The sequence below is a fragment of the Malaya genurostris genome, chromosome 2 (genome assembly GCF_030247185.1).
Source record: "Malaya genurostris strain Urasoe2022 chromosome 2, Malgen_1.1, whole genome shotgun sequence".
Taxonomy (NCBI): Eukaryota; Metazoa; Arthropoda; class Insecta; order Diptera; family Culicidae; genus Malaya; species Malaya genurostris.
The window spans coordinates 312,693-331,508 of record NC_080571.1 but is presented as its reverse complement, the minus strand read 5'-3'; the positions used below and the strand labels follow the sequence as shown (position 1 = coordinate 331,508).

Sequence of the window (18,816 nt, the reverse complement as noted above, 5' to 3'; positions counted from 1 at the left end):
CATTCATATTGGTTGAAAACAACATTATATTTCTTTAATTCAACTAAAAAATTAGTTGACTGGATATGAAGTGTGCCTTAGCTAAGAAATGACAGTACGTTTAATTTGTGAATTCAACTAAAAAAAATAGTCATTTCAACAAATATTTTATTATTATTAAGGGAATGAGAATAAAAAATCTAAATCAGCAAAAGTAAGATTTTTTTAGTTGTCTCAAAAAATAACTAACTAAAATCAGCAAATCAACTAAATTTTTCGCGAAAATGCTGATTTCGGTCGTTCCGTGCAGCGTCGTTGATATTTATAATTTCCATGAAGAGTTTCATGTCGTCTGCATATATAAGCACTTTTAGATTTTGGAGTATTAAGGAAATGTCGTTTATATTTAAAATGAAAAGAAGAGGTCCTATGTGAGAGTCCTGAGGTACGCCAGATGTTAAATTCATTGGTTCAGAGTTCAGGGGAACGCGCCATTTGTTCCAATTTGTTCTGATTCCTGATTATGTTTTGGAAGCAAACTACTTGTACACGATTCGTTAAGTACGATTCGTTAAGCCACTCCAGAAGGCTATGTTCTATGCCATATTTTGTCACTCACCGAACTCACCTCTTTCACCGGCCATGGACAGTATATGTCCGTCTAAATATGTTCATGTTATAGAAACTAGGGTAATTTTTCACATTCAACATTTTTATAATTTATTCGGCACCCTTCCCTGTGCATTTAACTTATGGCTAATGACGTCACTTATTGATTTAACTACTTGCGCTTTTGATGGGTTTTTTGTTGGTGTAGGTCTGATGCTGCCGATCTAGCCGGTGATGATTCCCGAGTGGTAGTAGGTTGTCTTCGGCTTAACTCGCAATCTGGATACGTTAACGTCATAGAGCGTAATAGCGTCAATGGTGACAATGGCGCCAGATATAGTAATGGCGTCTGAGAAGGCCCTTTGCCGAGTCAACTAAGTTCAGGTAGCATTGAGACAAATGTCACCATAATCTCGATACCAACCGAACTGACAGTTACGTTATCAAATATTGGTAGCCTTTTTCCTAGCTCCAACAGCCATAGGGAGCATATCACGCAATCCGTTGTGATCCTGGTTGAGTACGTGCAACACTTTCCGGGGTGAGTGACCCATCCGTCTGAAACATAACAATGGACGTGGAAGGCTATCACTCACACGATAACGGTAGTGATCTAAGTTGGGTTAAGGAATTTGGGAACTCGAGCGTGTGAGTGTTCGCTACATTTGTAGATTTTGGAACAATTTCTCGAAGACCGATTTTTCTGAGCTCTACAATTCACTGCAGTCATTGGACTGGACAGCAATACTGAATCAATTTTGTGGTTGAAAAACTACAGTTTGTTTTGAATCAACTGTTTAAATTACATGTTCCGGTTCCTCGACCTCGGCCGAATCCACCATGATTTAATCGACGTCTACGTGACCTAAAAAGCAGCTGCTCTTAGACACTTCTTTAACCAGCGGAATCCAATCACAAAATGGGAGTTCACACAAACCAGTAACAATAATAATGGAATCTGCCATTTGTTTGTGAAATACTTCTTGAGTGTATTTAGAACTAACTTGGCTGATCTAACACAGATTGAAAATGGATTGCGAAAAGTTTCTCGCGTGTTATCTTTTTGGGAAACATACGTTTTTTCTAAGATAGATATTCTGAAAGATAAAGTCCTCAACGTCGGCTGGACCAGATGCGGTATCCCTTCTGTTGTATTTAAACAGTGTGCGGATGTACATATTGCGCATACCCTTGAAAAGAATTTTCAGCCAATCGATTTTTCAATTTATTTTTTATTTATGCATACTGGAAAAAATCAGTTATGTTTCCCGTCCACAAAAAAGGAGATAAGCGAAATGTCAACTATCATGGTTTATGCCGTTCTTCATTGAAAAACACTGGTATGACGTGGATTGCTCTGGTTTTGCACTTGCGAGCAGAAATGCAACATTCTGACGGTGTTTCATTGCGATTTCTGCTCGAAAGTGCTAAACCAGAGCAACCAACGCCACCAGTGTTTTTCAATGAAAAACGCCATTTGTGTTCGATCGAAGCTGTTCGAGATCCTAGTAGGCGACGTACTGTTCCGTGCAACAAAAGCTTACATATCAAGAGATCAACATTGGGCATATCAACAACTACCGATTTAGCCCATTTCACTACGTTTTGTATACAAACATGGAAGATGGTTCGTTTGTAGACACAGTTCACATAGACCTTAAAGCTGCATTCGATCGTGTGGATCATTCCCTTCTGCTGGCGAAAATAGATAAACTTGGTGCTTCGATCGATTTCATCAACTGCTTGAAATTATACTGTAACGCGTTCTGTAATTGGTGTAGTCGCAATTGGTTAACTCTGAGTGTGTCTAAATGTTGTTATCACATTTGTCCGCAAAAAACACCTACTACTTTGGAGTTACGCTATATCTGGTAAATCTTTTGAAAGTGTCAGTTCTTAGAGATTCGGGTGTACATTTAAACTCACAACTTTCTTTTTGAGATCATTATTCATACTGCTTACTTTACTACAGCTGAAGGAATAAAAGCGAAGAGATACTTGGGTAAAAACCTAGTTGTAATGGATGGTTTTTTTCAATTAGTATTTAATTTGAGTTAATAATAGCAATACCATTGAAATAACATTAACATTAACATTTCCGGACCCGAAATCTGGAGACTGTCGCAGTTGCAGTAAGTTTTACGACCCATTATTTAATTGCTGTCAGGCCTAATAGTTTTACTATTTGCTTCGAAAATTTTTGTTATTTTTCATTATACTGGAAATCGGTTTCCGAATAAACTTCATCCTCATTCAATAGGATAATAAGACATTTAATTGAATTAACGTTCGACCGCGCAATGTCTCTCCATATTTTTTTAAAAGATAGGGTATTGTAAAATTTCTTTTCATACTTCCATGCAAAATCTAATATCGGAATGATGATGTTTTGCGACTAGAGTATCAAACGGATAGGAAAGATCTGTCACTTTTCAATAGTATTTGATTTTAGAGCATTTTTCGTCTACATTCTAAATATCACTATACGATCCTGCGCCTTCAAAGTTATTTTCAATAGTTTTCGGGTCGACAGTAAAAATTACAAAAATAAGTGCTAGATTTTTCTGCGATGTAGAAATTTTACTATTTTTCATTTTTATTTCATTATTTTAATATATTTTTATCAATAAAATTCCGTTTCAAAAAGTAGTTAATTTTAGTCCTTAATAAACAAAGTTTTATCTAGAATGTACTAAATATTCGGGAAATTTGATTTTTTATATATTCTGGTGGTTTCATAGTTTTTGAAACAGCTCTGATGAGTCATACGCCATGGATTGGAGTAATCGGATGGAGCAGTGTATGGTGAGTATGGCGTGGGAGGCATAGCATTGTAGCGTTGACAAATAAACTTTTACAACTTTTGAGACATTCCTTGTCTTCCATATCAGAATTTTCATATTTATATAGCAAAAACACTTTCTGCTTGTTTGCTTTGCGTTTTTTTCCTTCCGTTTCATTTTATATAGTTTAATAAGATATTTTAACATAATAAAAATCCACTTTTGTCAAAATAAATCGGTATTATTCAAACCGATGTTATTTGGTCATAAAATCGAGTGGAACAACTTAAAATATGTATGTTGAACATTTTCTGAAAAATGACTTTTTCGCAAATAAAAATGCTAACCTTTTCATCTATTACTCTTCCATCTTTACTCAAAGTGCAATAAACTTCATCAGTTCTAAGTAAAAACTAAAGATTGAAGAATGGATATTCGCTTGTGTTTTTCAATACAATTAAAAAACGATGGAATTTTTTTTATAACCTTATTTCGTAACATCTCTGTCAATAGCTCGTCAATATATTGCTTCGGCAATGCAACTGAGAAGGCATTTCGTTTTCAACTGCCATAAGCATAAGCCTTTCCTGAAGGTGTACATACAAATTCTCACACAGCCAAACGAGACAGAGAGAACAACAAATCTTAGAGCTGAACTGAGTGATGCCTTTTCGTCGTGAATCTTTACAGTTAGAGTAAAGTATTGTAAATCGTCGCTATTGGTCTAAACGCCCCATTCCTTTTTTAAGCATTCGTGGCTTTTCCAAACAAAAGTTTTATCACTAACACTATTTTTTCGTAGGATCTTTTTGATATGCAAGTTTAGAAGTTATCGTTGGCTGGAAAATATAACAAAAACTGAAAATATCATTTGGTAGCTTTTCGATGTAAATTTTTGCTTCGGCTAGATTGTCATTTAATCCGCCATTGCATTGATGTACTAATTTCCTCAAAACAGTCCCTTTACGTGCATTTAAAGAGACATAATGTATCATTGTTTTAAGGCAAAATGTCTGATTATTGTGTGGCATACCACTGATTCGTTGTGAGGCACATTTTTCGGCTGCTGGGGTATTATGTCCAAGGCGCAATGTCTCAATGTTTTCTTAAGGGGCGCATATTGGAACACTTTCCCCTACTCGTGTGCACAGAAAAGACACTAACACAGCGACAAGAGATACTTGAAATTTAAAGTTGAATTTATATGATATTATGATATTTGTAAATATACGCAATTTCGGTGCACAAGGCAAAGTGCTCGATTTCAGAGCGCCACGTGTTGGCTACGGCAATGCGATAAGGAAAAATCGTTTGGCTGTTATTGACCAACAAGCGGAAGTAGCTTAGGAAAAATTTGTGCATACTGTGCTGTGGACAAAATCGTTCATTATTTTATATTCGGGCCCAAGTATGCTCGGTGCTGATGGACTCGCTTGTGTTTTCGAAACCGAGCTTCGGTGTTGGGTTTCGTTTTCTTTACTGCGTGTACGAAATTGAACGGCGTACTTCGTTCGCATAGGCGGTGTTGTGTCTTCTTCTTCCGTAGTTGCAATAATTTTTACACTAATCATCCTGTAATTCCAGAACCGGAAGACTACTCAAGAGGAATGTTTTATGGGACCATAAGACCTTTCATTTGAATCTAATTTTGTGAAAATCAATCCACCCATCTCCGAGAAAAGTTAGAACACATATTTTCATTTTTTTGTACTTTAATTCCGGAACCGTAAGTCAGATCCAAACACAATTCAAGAACTCCATTTGAATCTAAGTTTTTGAAAATAGGTTCAGCCATCTCCTAGAAAATTTAGGGCAAAAAAAAAACGTTACATACACACACATACATTTAGTACTCGTGACGCACTGAGTCGAATGGTATAAGACAATCGGCCCTCCGGGCCTCGGTTCATAATTTAGTTCTTACAGTAATTGCATAATCTTTCTATATGATAAAAGCAAAACGAGGGGTAGAACGACAAATCAGATGTTCATTTATATGAAATATTCTTTCTAAAATTTTAAAATAAATAAAAATCTTAATAATCTTCATTGAATGAAAAGTACACAGTTCCATTTTTGATGAAGTCCAATTTTTGTTAAATTTTTATATTTGATTCTGTTGTTTTATTACAATTATTTTTGCTTCAATAAAAAAATCGCTGTTGTTATAAACACAATATTTTATTGCAACTCAATATTATCATTCAACTCTGATGCTAGGAATAAAGCTTGACGATAGCGTATCCTGTAGTTTAGACGCCACTTGTTCTGTTGATTCATTGATCTTTTTTACAGCTATTGTTGTATTTTGCAGTATTATCTGTGGATGAGCGAAGAGGAACGATCAAATATTAGCGGCGCATTTCAAGTTGGTTGATCAAAATCCACGAGAATGAAAAAAAACATATGAATAAAACATTGAAGAAAGGCGTCAGCAAATGACACACACTATCATTATGCCGTTCGTTTTCCAATGTTCCGTTGTTTTCGCGATCTGTAATGAAACGAGATGTGCGTCTCTTTACCTGTGATTTCATCAGCAAATTGTCAGTTTCGGTCAGTTGCCTCGAAACGGAAACGGCCGTCGTGTGGATGAACTCGTTTAAAAGAGAAACGCACCGTTCGTCTGCAATTACAGTTTCGTATTTTGTAAGTTTTTTTTGACATTATATACAAAAATAACTTCGCTTCGTATATGTCTTTACCCATTGATCAGAAGCGAATTACTCGTGGGCGCAGCGGTAAACTCATCATACTTACTGATTAGTCTTTGGAACTGCAACTGTTGGAAATCCACTTCGGAGAGGGTGTGGAATTGGTCCACTGCTTCTTCGCCATATGCAAACGCCGATTGTCGCTGAGAAGTGCTGATGGTAATTGGAGGGGGACCATCGGGGCCGGTTTCGATCCGTACGATCTGCATATGATCAGATAAATACAAGCAAACGATTTAGTCTGGGTAACACATTGTTCGGTACATCTCATCTAATATAGTTTTGGCTTTTACAAATAGAAACCAAATAAAAATGGCCAATGATGTGTTAGATTTGCCGGCAGTCAGAAGCAAATTCTTCCCGCGCAAAGATATCCACAAAGCTTACATGAACGCAGAGCCTGTCAGCTTAGGGCGAAACAGTCTTCAGTTCCGCAACGCCATCGTACGGTATCACATTCAACATATGTCGAATGTATAGGTGTGCTGTGCTGGTATCTTCACACAGTTCGATGTAGACTCGACTGGGGGCGCCATGCTCGCAAAAAAGTATGTCGTTTATGATTTATTCGTAAAATGTGAGAGCCTAATATCTTGGGAATATGATGTCCTTGCATGAATGGCTGTATGAAAAAATCGGATAAGTTCAACTTAGTTTGGAAAACCCATTTGAATAGTTTTGAATGTGAAACCCGTATAAAAACATTGTATGTAAAAACCGGACACGGATTTTGAAAAGCAAAAATTGTTTGTTATCGTCTTGTTGACAAGTACCAGACAAAAAAAAATTGAATGCAAAAACCGGATTAAAATTTAACCAGTTCTTCCGAAACAAATGTTTTTACCCGGTTCTTGGTAGAAGAATCGTAGTAAGCGAGTGTGCGAGAGTGGAGAATTTTTGCTCCCGTCAAATTTATTTCGTTAAAGATAAGTGTGGGCACTTTTTGCCCCTCCAAAAGATTTATTGAAGTGGCCATGCCTTCCTAATATTTTGGCAACTGGAAAAAATAGGGGAGAGTGCTCTATTACCGGCACGCTTTTCTTTCAAGCTTATAACTTCCGATTAAGGCCACATTATGCGGACATATATACATCAATGAAAAGCTAAAGTCCTTAGCTAACAACTGAATGAGAAACTAAGTTGATTCAATCAATTAAAAAAATGTTATTATCAATTTAGTAAAGTGATAAGTTTTGGCCATTTCGAGAAAGGTGTCCGGTTACCGGCACCCCAAGAAATCTAACTAAAAATTAAAAAATAATAGTAAAGACTGCAATTATTTAAAGAAAAAACGGAATTTGTTCCTTTAGGAGGTTTTTTGGACCAAAGTCTTCATTGTCTGATAATAACTTCGCATTGATTCTCTTCGCCGATGATTTGGAATGTGACGTCTTTGGTGTTGATTTGGTCGGTCTTCCACCGGCTTCGCGAGAATGAATACATTGCTTCAGTCGAATTTTTTGGCTTTTTATCCACTAAGCAATGTTTAATGGTATTAAACAGTGCATAAAGTTTATTTTCCTTGACTTGGACGATTTGTTTTAAAAAGGCCATGGCTAACAGAACCAGAGAACCAAAGTTTTTACTTACGAGATGCCAGGTAATAAAATAAGTTTAGCTAGCAAAAACAAAAAAGATCGCGCCAATTGTTAATTAAGAAATTTGATAATTTACAGACAAATTTGCAGACTTGGCATCTCTGCATATCACTGACAATTTTTCGCGATTTGTCGAAAAAAATGGGGTACCGGTAAGTGAACAACTAGGGGTGCCGGTAACCGAAATCGTTAGACATTTTGAAAATAACGAAGAAAAATTTTGGTTGCGAAAATTTTGATAGCATCTGATATTAAATCACGAAATAGATCGATTCACCTCATGATTATTCAATCCACCCACCTATTTGATTGATGCTTTTCAATGTATGATGCTATAAAAAATGTGATAGAAAACTTTTGTTTTGATTTTCACGCAATTAAAACTTGTTTTGAGCGCAGCAAAAAGTAAAAGCGTGTGTTTGCTTTGGTATTTGGCATAAAAAGAACGTGCTGCTATTACACACACGACATTTGTCGAAATGGCGCTATCTGCTTTCTGTCAACAGTTACGGTGGGGAAACCGAACACTACTTGAAAATTTGCTAGAAATATCTTATGATATAGAACTTTATTCTGTTATCCCCGTAACTCGTCTCTGTAATCGTTCATATTTCTTAGCAAAGTTACTAAAATTTTTAGACTAATTTACTACAATGTGAAATGTGCTATACTTTACCACTTTCGAATAATTGTTATTACTTGAATAATAAGGAAAATGTTTGTGATCGTGTCACATCATTCGGAAGAGAAACTAAATTTGCTTATTTGGTTGCTTTTTATTTGCTCTAACCTCTTCGTTCCCTTTATAAAAATGTTTTATATATTGTAAAATTTAATGATATGTAGTACTATTTTTATGTGCTTGTGTCTTTAAATGTTATTATATACTTAAACTCAATTCCACGTCCCCTATGAATCGTGGTCCATCTGGGAAGTAGATAAAGCATCAAGGAGGCCGGCAATGGTGGCTATCATGCAGTTAAAATGTTAAATTTGAGTTGTAATGGTATCAATGTCCAATACTAAAAAAATATCACAAAATTGCATAATCATGTTTTCGTGGTAATACCAACAAATGGATACAAATTAAATATCAAGGATGTTAAACACTACAAATGCATTATTTTAGTGTAATTCTTTGTTTTCTAAATTTTTTCTCTGATAAGATGGAAAGATTTTGGCCTTGGTCATAATGCAAGATTGTAAAATGAATTGATTGCCAATCACATTGCAATAAACGTTACCTTTAAACAAAACGTAGTATTCATTTTGAAATTCGATTTAATGACTTTTTCATTTCGTTGCATTTTAATTTCTTATCATTTTCATATACAGATTTTCAATACAGAATGTTCATTCCTCGAAACAGATTTACAGATTTTTCTCCTGAAAAATATAGGTATAAATGTGGCAAGAAAAATATAGGTATAAATGTGTGCTTTGTTCGCAAAAGCGGTCGTGTTTTCTTCTCCCATACCAGCACATAACGATGCGTACCGGTTCTGCATCCTCGGTTCAGCCAGCTCTGAGCAAAGTGAGTGATTATTTTTTCTATTTTTTTTTGGTGCATATCACTCTGTAACTCCAGAACCAGAAGTCGGATCAGAATGAAATTCAATAGCCCTCACATACTCACAAACATACATACATACATACACACATACACACAGTCGGTTTTCACAGTGATTGCATAGCCTTTCTACATAAGAAAAGCAAAAACATAGTATGCAAAAACAGGATAAAAACATTTACTTCGGAAAACCCGAGTTTGCTTTTTAATATTTCTGATCGGTTGTAGAGCAAAATAGATGTTTTTAAACGATTTTTGCATTTCACAATTCAAGTCCGGTTTTTGCATTCAAAAATATGAACGGGGGTCTTCTACTTTGTCTGGTCGAAATTACTGTCATTTCTTATAGATAATGTGCATACAGAAAAAAAACAGAAGCGACATCTCTCTCACCAGGATTATGTTCGTCCAGCGAAGTTCACTGTACACCAATGTTATGTAAAATGCCATGCGATATAATAATCACTCATAATTATAAGAAATCTAACTCCTTGTAACATTCAGTCTCAAACCCATTGAATCCTAAACATAGGGTAACAGAGGTATTTTGGCCACTTCATATATTTTGCCCCACCTAACAACCTTTATGGATTTGTTAAGTAACCTATGTTGCATCAATTTGAAGCTACGGATGACGAAAAATTAATGTAGTTTACGATTGAGAAAGCTGAAACTGACCCAGGGTAGTTTCATCGAACAAACATTTTTCACGATATTGTGTTGATTTTGCACTTAGCAACGGGGGTTTGAGCAAACCTGAACTAAAAACCAGGTTCAAAACTGACTTGATTTTCTGTTCAACAACGTTGAAACTATGTTCGAAACTAGCTTCAAACAAACGGTTTGACAGCAGTTAGGGTGAAAACTGGGTTAAGTCAGGCAACGAAAGCGAAAACGAAATTAGAGGTGGTTGAATTTTCGCAATCATTTTTCAAAAGATATTACATCTCAAAAACGACCAATAAATAGGCCAATAAATGCGAGCTATTTGAAGTAAGGACTATGAAAATAGAAGCAAAATAATCTTGTTTAATTAACAATTGCGCCATGTCCAAAATAGCTTCCATATTTTAAGAAAAATTGCGTTCTCGCCTTAAGTTTTTTGATATTGTGTAAGGTGACTGATGGTCAACAACAATGTTACAGAGTTCGATATTCAGAATTGGTTCAAGGAAGAGAACAAACTTGTGCCAGCGCTTGATCCAATCATCGAAATATTTTTTATATTCAGTTTTCGGTAAGACCATCGGAGCCATCTGCGATTTTTCCTTAATCTCATCTTGGGTGCTGAAACGCGTTCGGTATTCTATCTATATATATATATAAAAATGCAGAGATCATTCTTTGTAATCGCATCACGTAAGAACGGATGGACGGATTTACATGATTCTTTTTTGTTTGATCAGTTTTTACTCCCACCGGGTTCGTACATCAGAAAAATTAGAAAAACTTGCCGGAAAAGTGGGAAAAATCCATAAAGTGGTTTTGTATGGACAATGGAATTTTCCACTGAAAAAGTCGTCAATGATTGCTAGATCATCGATAGGTGTTTGGCGCATAACAAGTTGCATAAGTGTTTGGCCGTCGAAGAAAGGAATACTAGATCGTTGAAAGAATCTTTTGGCGCGCAACGAGTAGTTTTGGGTGGAGATTTCACATGCATGCTTGATTTGTGTGATGCGTCATTTTGAGCCACCTGCTTTGTTCGATATCAAAATTATTGCTTACTAATGTCGTTTTTGCTTGGTAAAACTAAAACAAACTCTGGGTATTTTCATCATGTAAACACTTTTCATGAAACTAATGTCGTTTTCGTTTTTAAATTGCACTACACCGGTGTAGCGAAAGCTGCACCTAAACCGTTCGTTTTTGCCAATTGCACTACACCAGTGCTACACTTTTTCTGCATCGATACCACTGGTGTAGCACTCATCAAAAGTTTGGTGTAGCTCTGTGCAATGGAATCGTTTATTGTAGTCAATGGTTACTGTTTATGTTTTCGTCAGTTTTGTTCGTTTATGCATGCCTCAGTGTAGCACTGCACCGGTGTAGTGCAAATTAAAAACGAAAACGCCATAAGTTGGGTTCGTAATTAAAAACGGGGTTGTATGCAAACCCGATATTAAAATCATTATCGAAACTCACTCAATTTTAGTTCAACTACGTTGAAACGTTGACAGCAATTAGCGTGGAAACTGGGTTAGGTTAGGCATCAAGCGAAAACGACATAAATGACTGGCAGAATCCATATGTCCTGTAGGCAGAAGAAAAAGTTCTGATATCGTTCACCAGTTGATGGATTGTGTGTAATGGAGTCAAATGAATAATATTGGTCATTGTGAATCAATGAAAAGATTGTGCTGTAGAAGCGCTCAGGTCAAACTAAGAGAATTTTCTTGCATTTTGCTTTCAAATGATTTAGATTACACGAAGCGCACATAATAAGTGGCAATTAGATATCAACATTCAAGATAGATTGAGACTATTTCATATTCTGAGAAGCAGTGTTGGCGATAGCCGATAATTTGGCAAAGAACGGTTCGATATTTCTCTACATTGTATACAACATCGTCAATCTGGTAGATGATGGCACAAGAACTCGCTGCCTCGCAATGCATGACCCGTGAGAGCGCCTCGCAATGCATGACCCGTGACACAAAGCGCTATTAATGATTAATATCTTATTTAAAAAAATGAAATACTCGGTTTATAGTGAGAAAAACTTTATAGCTTTAACCGAAATCGCAGTCTGGTAGAACCATAAAGCGACCACGAAGCGCAACGTTACACATTCGCAAGAGAAACTTATCGCTATACAATAACTTCATTCAAATATAACTTGGCAAAGAGAAGTTTAAATATCAAAATCCGTAACACTAGTACGCACATAAATATAATTGCAAATATTTGCCTATTTTCTTGATGCGCGTATACGATGTTCTTCGAATTTTCACAAAAGAACTAAAAGCTTTGTGTTACTAATAAAAATCGATGTAATAACACTCTAGTTCAATCGGTCATAGAAAATGAAATAGTATGACGATTGATTGAACTGTTTGATTGAAAATACAGATCATTTGAAATTTTGATGTCTTATTCCACAACACCAGCTCAAACAACCCCATGGGGCTGATTCTTGTAGTTTTTGGTACCCTCATCTTCAATGACGATTTAATTTTAAAAATTCATCACCCTGTAATTCCAGAACCGTAAGTAGACTTACTTTACTACGGGGCGCCTTTTCAAAATTTGACTTTTAATAACCGTAAATTAATTATTAGATAAATTTTTGATATTTTTTTCGGGGATGTAGCAATTTGATTGTTCCGAATTTATGCTGTCATCACTCACCGATACTTTTGTCTCTACTGGATCCACTTGCTACACAACGATCGCAACATTCTACCAGTCTTCTTAAGCTGAGATTAGCATTAGCAAGAATTAAGATTCTGATCATAATCAAAAGCATTTTTCTCCGCTACTGATTGATTGGAAGAATAAGAACTACTTCTAATTAAACCATTAACATTTTGAAGAGCTTGGTTAATGATTGGAAATCATCACATTACCAAAAATATTAAAACATCATTTATTTCGACAGGCAATATACATTAAGCTTCCTTTTTAATTATTCTAATATTATTTAATAGCAGTAATCAACAATTGGCAATTAGTTGCTAAGTCGTAAGTGGGCGAAATGAAACTCACATTGATTGCTCACAGATAGCTCAATCAATTTCCATAACACATTTCGTTGAAGGGTTTTACGGTCTTTTAGATTGCTATGAAATTTTAATACCCCGGTTCCAAAATTACAGGGTTGTGTATAAAAAATCGCACACCGCAATAAAAGTAACATTATGAAAAATCTCAGAGTAATATTTACGCATGAGGAAGGTACCAAATAGATTAGCTTAGGTTTTAGTTTACGTTTATGCTTACCTGTCCGTAATCGATATCGTCTTCATCCGTTTCTGATGCTTCTCCGGGGACGATGTGAGGCGAGCAGAGATCCATTTTAAATTTCATGCGACAAAACCAATCATATAATTAACCTGACTTCAATTCAATTAGCTTCTTAATCTTCGTTATCAATTAGTTTTTTTAAATTTATTAGACTAGAGGTGTATAAAATCTCACTTCACAAAAGTTTGCCTGCTCGTTCAGTTTCTTCGTATTCTTCTTTTTTTTTTGCTGGCGTCACCTCACTTGAGATGACACCGAATTGATGGCTCAGTAACTTAGGCTATATTGCCAGTTAATTTTCGTTAATATTTCAATGGATTTTCTTTTCACTGGACTAAAAACGAAAATCTCGCTGTGTGGCTGCGTCGAGTCGTCAAAGTATGGGTAAAATCCTTTCTTTCTTACGAAATACTCGAGTTTTCTCCGGACTAACATGATACAGCGTGCTCGCCTGTTTTGAGACTGGAAGCAGGGTTGCCACATTTAAATCTGCATTTTTCAGAAGAAAAATCTGTAAATCTGTATCGGGAGTTAAAAAACCTGTATTGAAAATCTGTATATAGAAGTGATAAGAAATCGAAGCACAACGGAATGAAAAAGTCTTTAGAACCCAAATTTAAAGATACCAAAACTTTTCTTAGTCTGAATTTTATGATTTTGTAGTTGAAAAAACGATGGAAATTGTTTTTGCGTTGGAGCCTCTCGAAATAATGATTTGACGAAAATCCAATCTGAAAGTGAAACTTAATCTGATTGATCAATTGACAATCTTTCTTCTTTACTACCTTACGTTATGGCCGAGGCCATCATCTTTTCATCTTATCAGTATCAATTTTTAAAAGCATAAGCAATTACGCTACACTAGTTGTAAATAAAAGTAAGCATAAACAAATCTTTATTAGCAGATAGAACATCTGTGTTTACTGTCCTTGACATACTCTTTTATATTTAATTTTATCATGTTTTTCAAATTAACACACAATCAGGATAATGTTTTTACTTTGAAAAAATAATCAATACCATGAATTAATATATTTTAACTTGATCTTTTCAATTTTTATTCCGCGCTATCAAAAATCTGTACAAATCTGCATTTTTTGCCAAAAATCTGTAATCTGCATATACAGAATCTTGGTCACAAATGTATCTGAAAAATCTGTAAAATGCAGATTAATCTGTATATGTGGCAACCCTGACTGGAAGTGTTTTAACAAGCACAAGAATATTCATCTATCCAGGGATGCCAGGTCATTTTTTCAAAAATTTGTGATTAAGCCAAAAACCTGTCTGTGCAAAATCTGTGCACGTTTCCCGAGCACAATAGCTACTCGGAATCATTTTGGTGAGCAAAAAAGGGCTTACTATTTCCAACCGCTCTGTACTTTTTGGTGCTAAACTGTGATCGATTTCAAAAATCAGTGATCGATTGCAGAATCTATGAAAATTTGAAGACAAACACGAGAAAAGGTCTTAAGTGCAAATGAGAGTTTCTCTTTGTTTACTTTCTCTTTCGATTATTACGATACTATAGATAATCCTTCTCTCTAACTCTTTACATAGAATAACCACTGATCCCATCGACTTTCGATCTGTAGTTAAGAAATTGTTGGAAATACAGGGATATGCCGTAATAACTGAAAGAGCAATTAAACAAAGAGAATCTGTCAGTTGCACTTGGGACATTTTCTAATGTTCATCGAGATTTGTGATCATTTTCAGCAATCTGTTTAAATCTGTGTCATTTTTAAAATTTGTGCAGAAAGTTCTGTGAACCTGGCATCCTTGCATCTATCTTTGTTTACAAACATTTGCAACGCGATACACGCTTACTCATCGTTACTCATTTATACCAAATCAGTTTTAACCCAAATTTGAATGGCTCTCAAGGAAACTAAACATCGAGATTAACTAATCCCTCTCAGCAGGGCCGTTCTATTTTGTTAGTCATTGAGCGCTTGTTGAACGACATACTGCACGAAATATTCATTCAGTTTGCTGGAACGGTTTGTTGTTGTTTTTTCTCTTGCAAAAATAGTGTAAAAGTTAGATTTTTTACGGAGAACCCTTCGATCATAAAATTGCGATATCGCAGTTTTTGATTTTTGCGATAGTTGATTTAACTAATTTCTTTTTGATTCAACCAATATAGTTTTTGATTTGCATATATTCAAGTAGTTGAAAAATATGTTGTTTCGAATGCTGTCAAATGCCGGAGACAGTTGAAAGCAAAACAATAATCGCAATGCAAAATCAACAACTTTTTTAGTTGAAATCTGTTCGCGTCGCTTCAAAATGTCAGTGAAAACAACATCGATGATTAAAGCGTTTGATGAAATTGTGTCCATTCGATTTGAGAAATTTGTGATTCCATAACAAGTGTTTATCTAACAGCGGTGTTGTGATAAAGTTAACCTTGTTTAAGATGAAAAAGATTTGATGACAAATTAGAAAATGTTAATGAATGATCATCTCGTAATCTTTCAGGTATGCGCAGAAATTTTATGCTTCAAATTCGATCATTGATTTACTTCCAGCAGACTGTTTTACTTCCAGCTGTTTGATACCGATGATGATGTTCATGCATTAGCGATAAAACGCTTTTTGACATGAATTTAATTTATAAAAGTAACAGGAGCGAAGGGTTTCAAACACACAGAATGCGCTGCGATTGAATGGCGCGTTTGAATTGCCGTCGCAAAATTACAATTTCCAGTGGTTGATGCACCCATACTCATATAAATTGACTAAAATTATCAATGCATTACTTTAGTTCAACCGTTTGAAGGCATCATCTTTCAATTTTAGGTAAGACTAGTGTTATCAGGAATAGGAGTAAATTGATATCTTATGAACCGTTTAGGAACTTTCAAACCTTTCCGATCCGGTTCGGTATCGGTAATGTTTACAAATTGCAATGGCGGCGAAACTGATTGATCAGGTGTAAATACACTCTCAAATCGGGAAAGGTTTGAATGTACTTAGATTTCTCCAACTTGGACACAGATGTCACCTTCTAACTAAGAGTGTGAGATGTGTGTTTCTGGAAGAGAACGGTTCACGTGGACCATTTCATACAATCACACCTAGTATTTCTTCACGAAATACATGTACACACTTAAAACCATTTCTTGAGCTCGGCATAATAAAATGCCGAAACTGATCAGCAACACGTAAATTTGCTGATTGCTCATCAATCAATACGCATGTTTCTGAACTTCGTTAAATGCATTCACTGATATTTCGGTAAAATGCTTCACTTTGCCGAAATTTGGCATAATTGCTTGCTGAATTTATCAGTAAACAACAGATATGCCGACATCAGCAGAGACGTTTGCCGAGATTTCGGAATATGCGCTAGCTGTTGCCGAGATTCAGCACGACAGCTGTCATTTATTGCCGCGTTACATTTTCGCTTCGCATTGTGCGATTATTTTCTATTGAATTTTTTCGAGTGAGAAAATGGATAATCTTCGAAGAAGCGTGGAACCGTGTGGAAAGCGTCCTCGAGACAAAACTTTGGGGGATATGCGAAAAAATAACCCAATGCATGGAATAATTCAATAGATCAAAGTAAGTTTATTCTTTGAACAATCCGTATATGCATCATTAAATATTGAACATTTTCGTAAGCCGAAAATCAATGCATATTTTTATTTTCATATTTCCAGCTCGACTCAAGGTGGCCGCATCTGGAAACGCCGCTTTTTATTTATGCTACATGTTTTCAGGTAGGCTTTAAGCACTACTGGCAACCAATTTGTAAGCCTCCTTTAAGTGTTAATAAAATGAATTTTTTATCCTGAATGGCGTGTTTATAATGTTGAGAAAATACAAAATTAATTGACTAGATTTTTAATTACTGATGATTCGGTAATTTATTTTTTTCATTTTTTCGTTTTATTGGATTGCCGAATATTCAGTGAACGTTTCACTGAGCAAACAGTAAATCTTATGCTGACGATTTCGGCAATATTTAACGTTTGTCAAATTTTAGGGTGCCGAGACGCTCAGTAATTTTATTTTTGCCGAGATGATTGCTGATTACTCGGCTGTGCGAATCTCGGCATTTTTTTGCCGAGACTCAGCTAAAAAAATTAAGTGTGTAGTTCTTGTTTCCTGGATGCGTGCTCAACACTAGAAAGCCCAAAACTTAGTATAGACCTAAATTGATCAAAAGCAGCGCACCCTTACATTATATAATTTTACGAAATCACTCACATCTGATTTTATTTTATTTTATTTTCATGATAAAAAACTAAATTAAATGAGACTATTCAAGTAAAGGATTGTCATGATTGTCTTCAAGGCCAAGAAGATGTGAGGAACCCTAGAATGCCCCAGGATAGTGTTGCAGGATGAGTATTTTATGTTATATCCTAACTTTTGGTAAGGTGTGTGATGCTGGAAGAAAAAGGTGAGTGCAATACTATTTTTACAGTTACTTTTATTATTATTTTTATTATTATTATTATTGTAATTATTATTATTATTATCAATCTTATTATTATACCTTTACTCTTGATAATTTATTAGCTTGTGATATTAACTGGTTTCTCCGGTATAGTAAAAAGCAATGCAATGGGGCAAAAGTAGATCCTTGGTTAAGATCACTTGAAATCAGCAGTGATCGGTGGTTTTACCAGCCCTAATGATATAACATGTCAATATAAAATACTGTTTATATTTTAACAACGATATTTATTTCATGAATCTCAACATACCGAACTTATTTCAAATAGATCATGACGTGTATCAGTAAGTATATTTTGATTATTTTCGCAAATCAATAACATTGTTCGAGTTGATTCAACTATTTGCAATGTCTAAAACAAATAAAATCGATTTATTTTTCAACTAACAGAATTTTGTTTCAATAACAACACCAGTTATTTCAACTAAAATATTTGTTGAAATTGAAAGGTATGTGTCCTCACTAATTGACAGCATTTTTTGTTCAAACAGTTAAATTAGTTGTTTCAACCATCGTTCCTGCTAATCGAAAAACAAACATGACAGTATAGTTAAAACAACAATCGATTAGTTGTACCAAATTTTAACCAATCGAATTCAGAAAATCAACTAATATTCTGGTTGAAATGAGATCGCGGGTGGTTCCGTGCACTCACTTCGGAATGTTTATACGTTTCAATAATACCCACATTATCGAAATGACGGAATGCGTAATGAATTCTTACTCGACTGCATGATTTTTCAGTGCTCCATCGGTTCAGTGCTAGAATTTCGCCTGAGTTGGCTGCTCAATCAACCCGATTGACAGTGACTTTATAAATGTCATTGAATTTTCGCTTATTTTACGAATGTGTTAGAGTAAAATTTAGGCGCCTTATGCCATTCCACTACACTCTAGCTAGAAGAATGGATGATACTGACTAAGGTAGGCCGTTTTGATAATTTTCAGCGAATTTCAACAGTATATGTTGGAATTCTAAGAAGAACTGGTTATTTACTAGTTCTTTATATCCGAAAAACATGAAGATTTAAATTTGTATATTCAGTTATGTAATGTTTTCATTTAAAAATAAACTGAAAATCAACACGAAAACGTGAAAAATCGGAAAAGAAGAAGACGAATTGAC

General features: G+C 35.2%; 1 protein-coding gene across 1 annotated transcript; it reads right to left on the bottom strand.

Annotated features, from left to right (window-relative positions):
• Positions 1-5,533: 5,533 nt before the first annotated feature.
• On the bottom strand, positions 5,534-13,687 carry LOC131431192 (uncharacterized). The gene is made up of 4 exons (XM_058596754.1): positions 13,196-13,687; positions 6,132-6,288; positions 5,897-5,997; positions 5,534-5,691 (listed from the first exon to the last, which is right to left on the bottom strand). The coding sequence occupies exons 1-4, from the start codon at positions 13,280-13,282 to the stop codon at positions 5,572-5,574; spliced, it is 465 nt and encodes a 154-aa protein (XP_058452737.1). The 5' UTR covers positions 13,283-13,687; the 3' UTR covers positions 5,534-5,571.
• Positions 13,688-18,816: the final 5,129 nt, after the last annotated feature.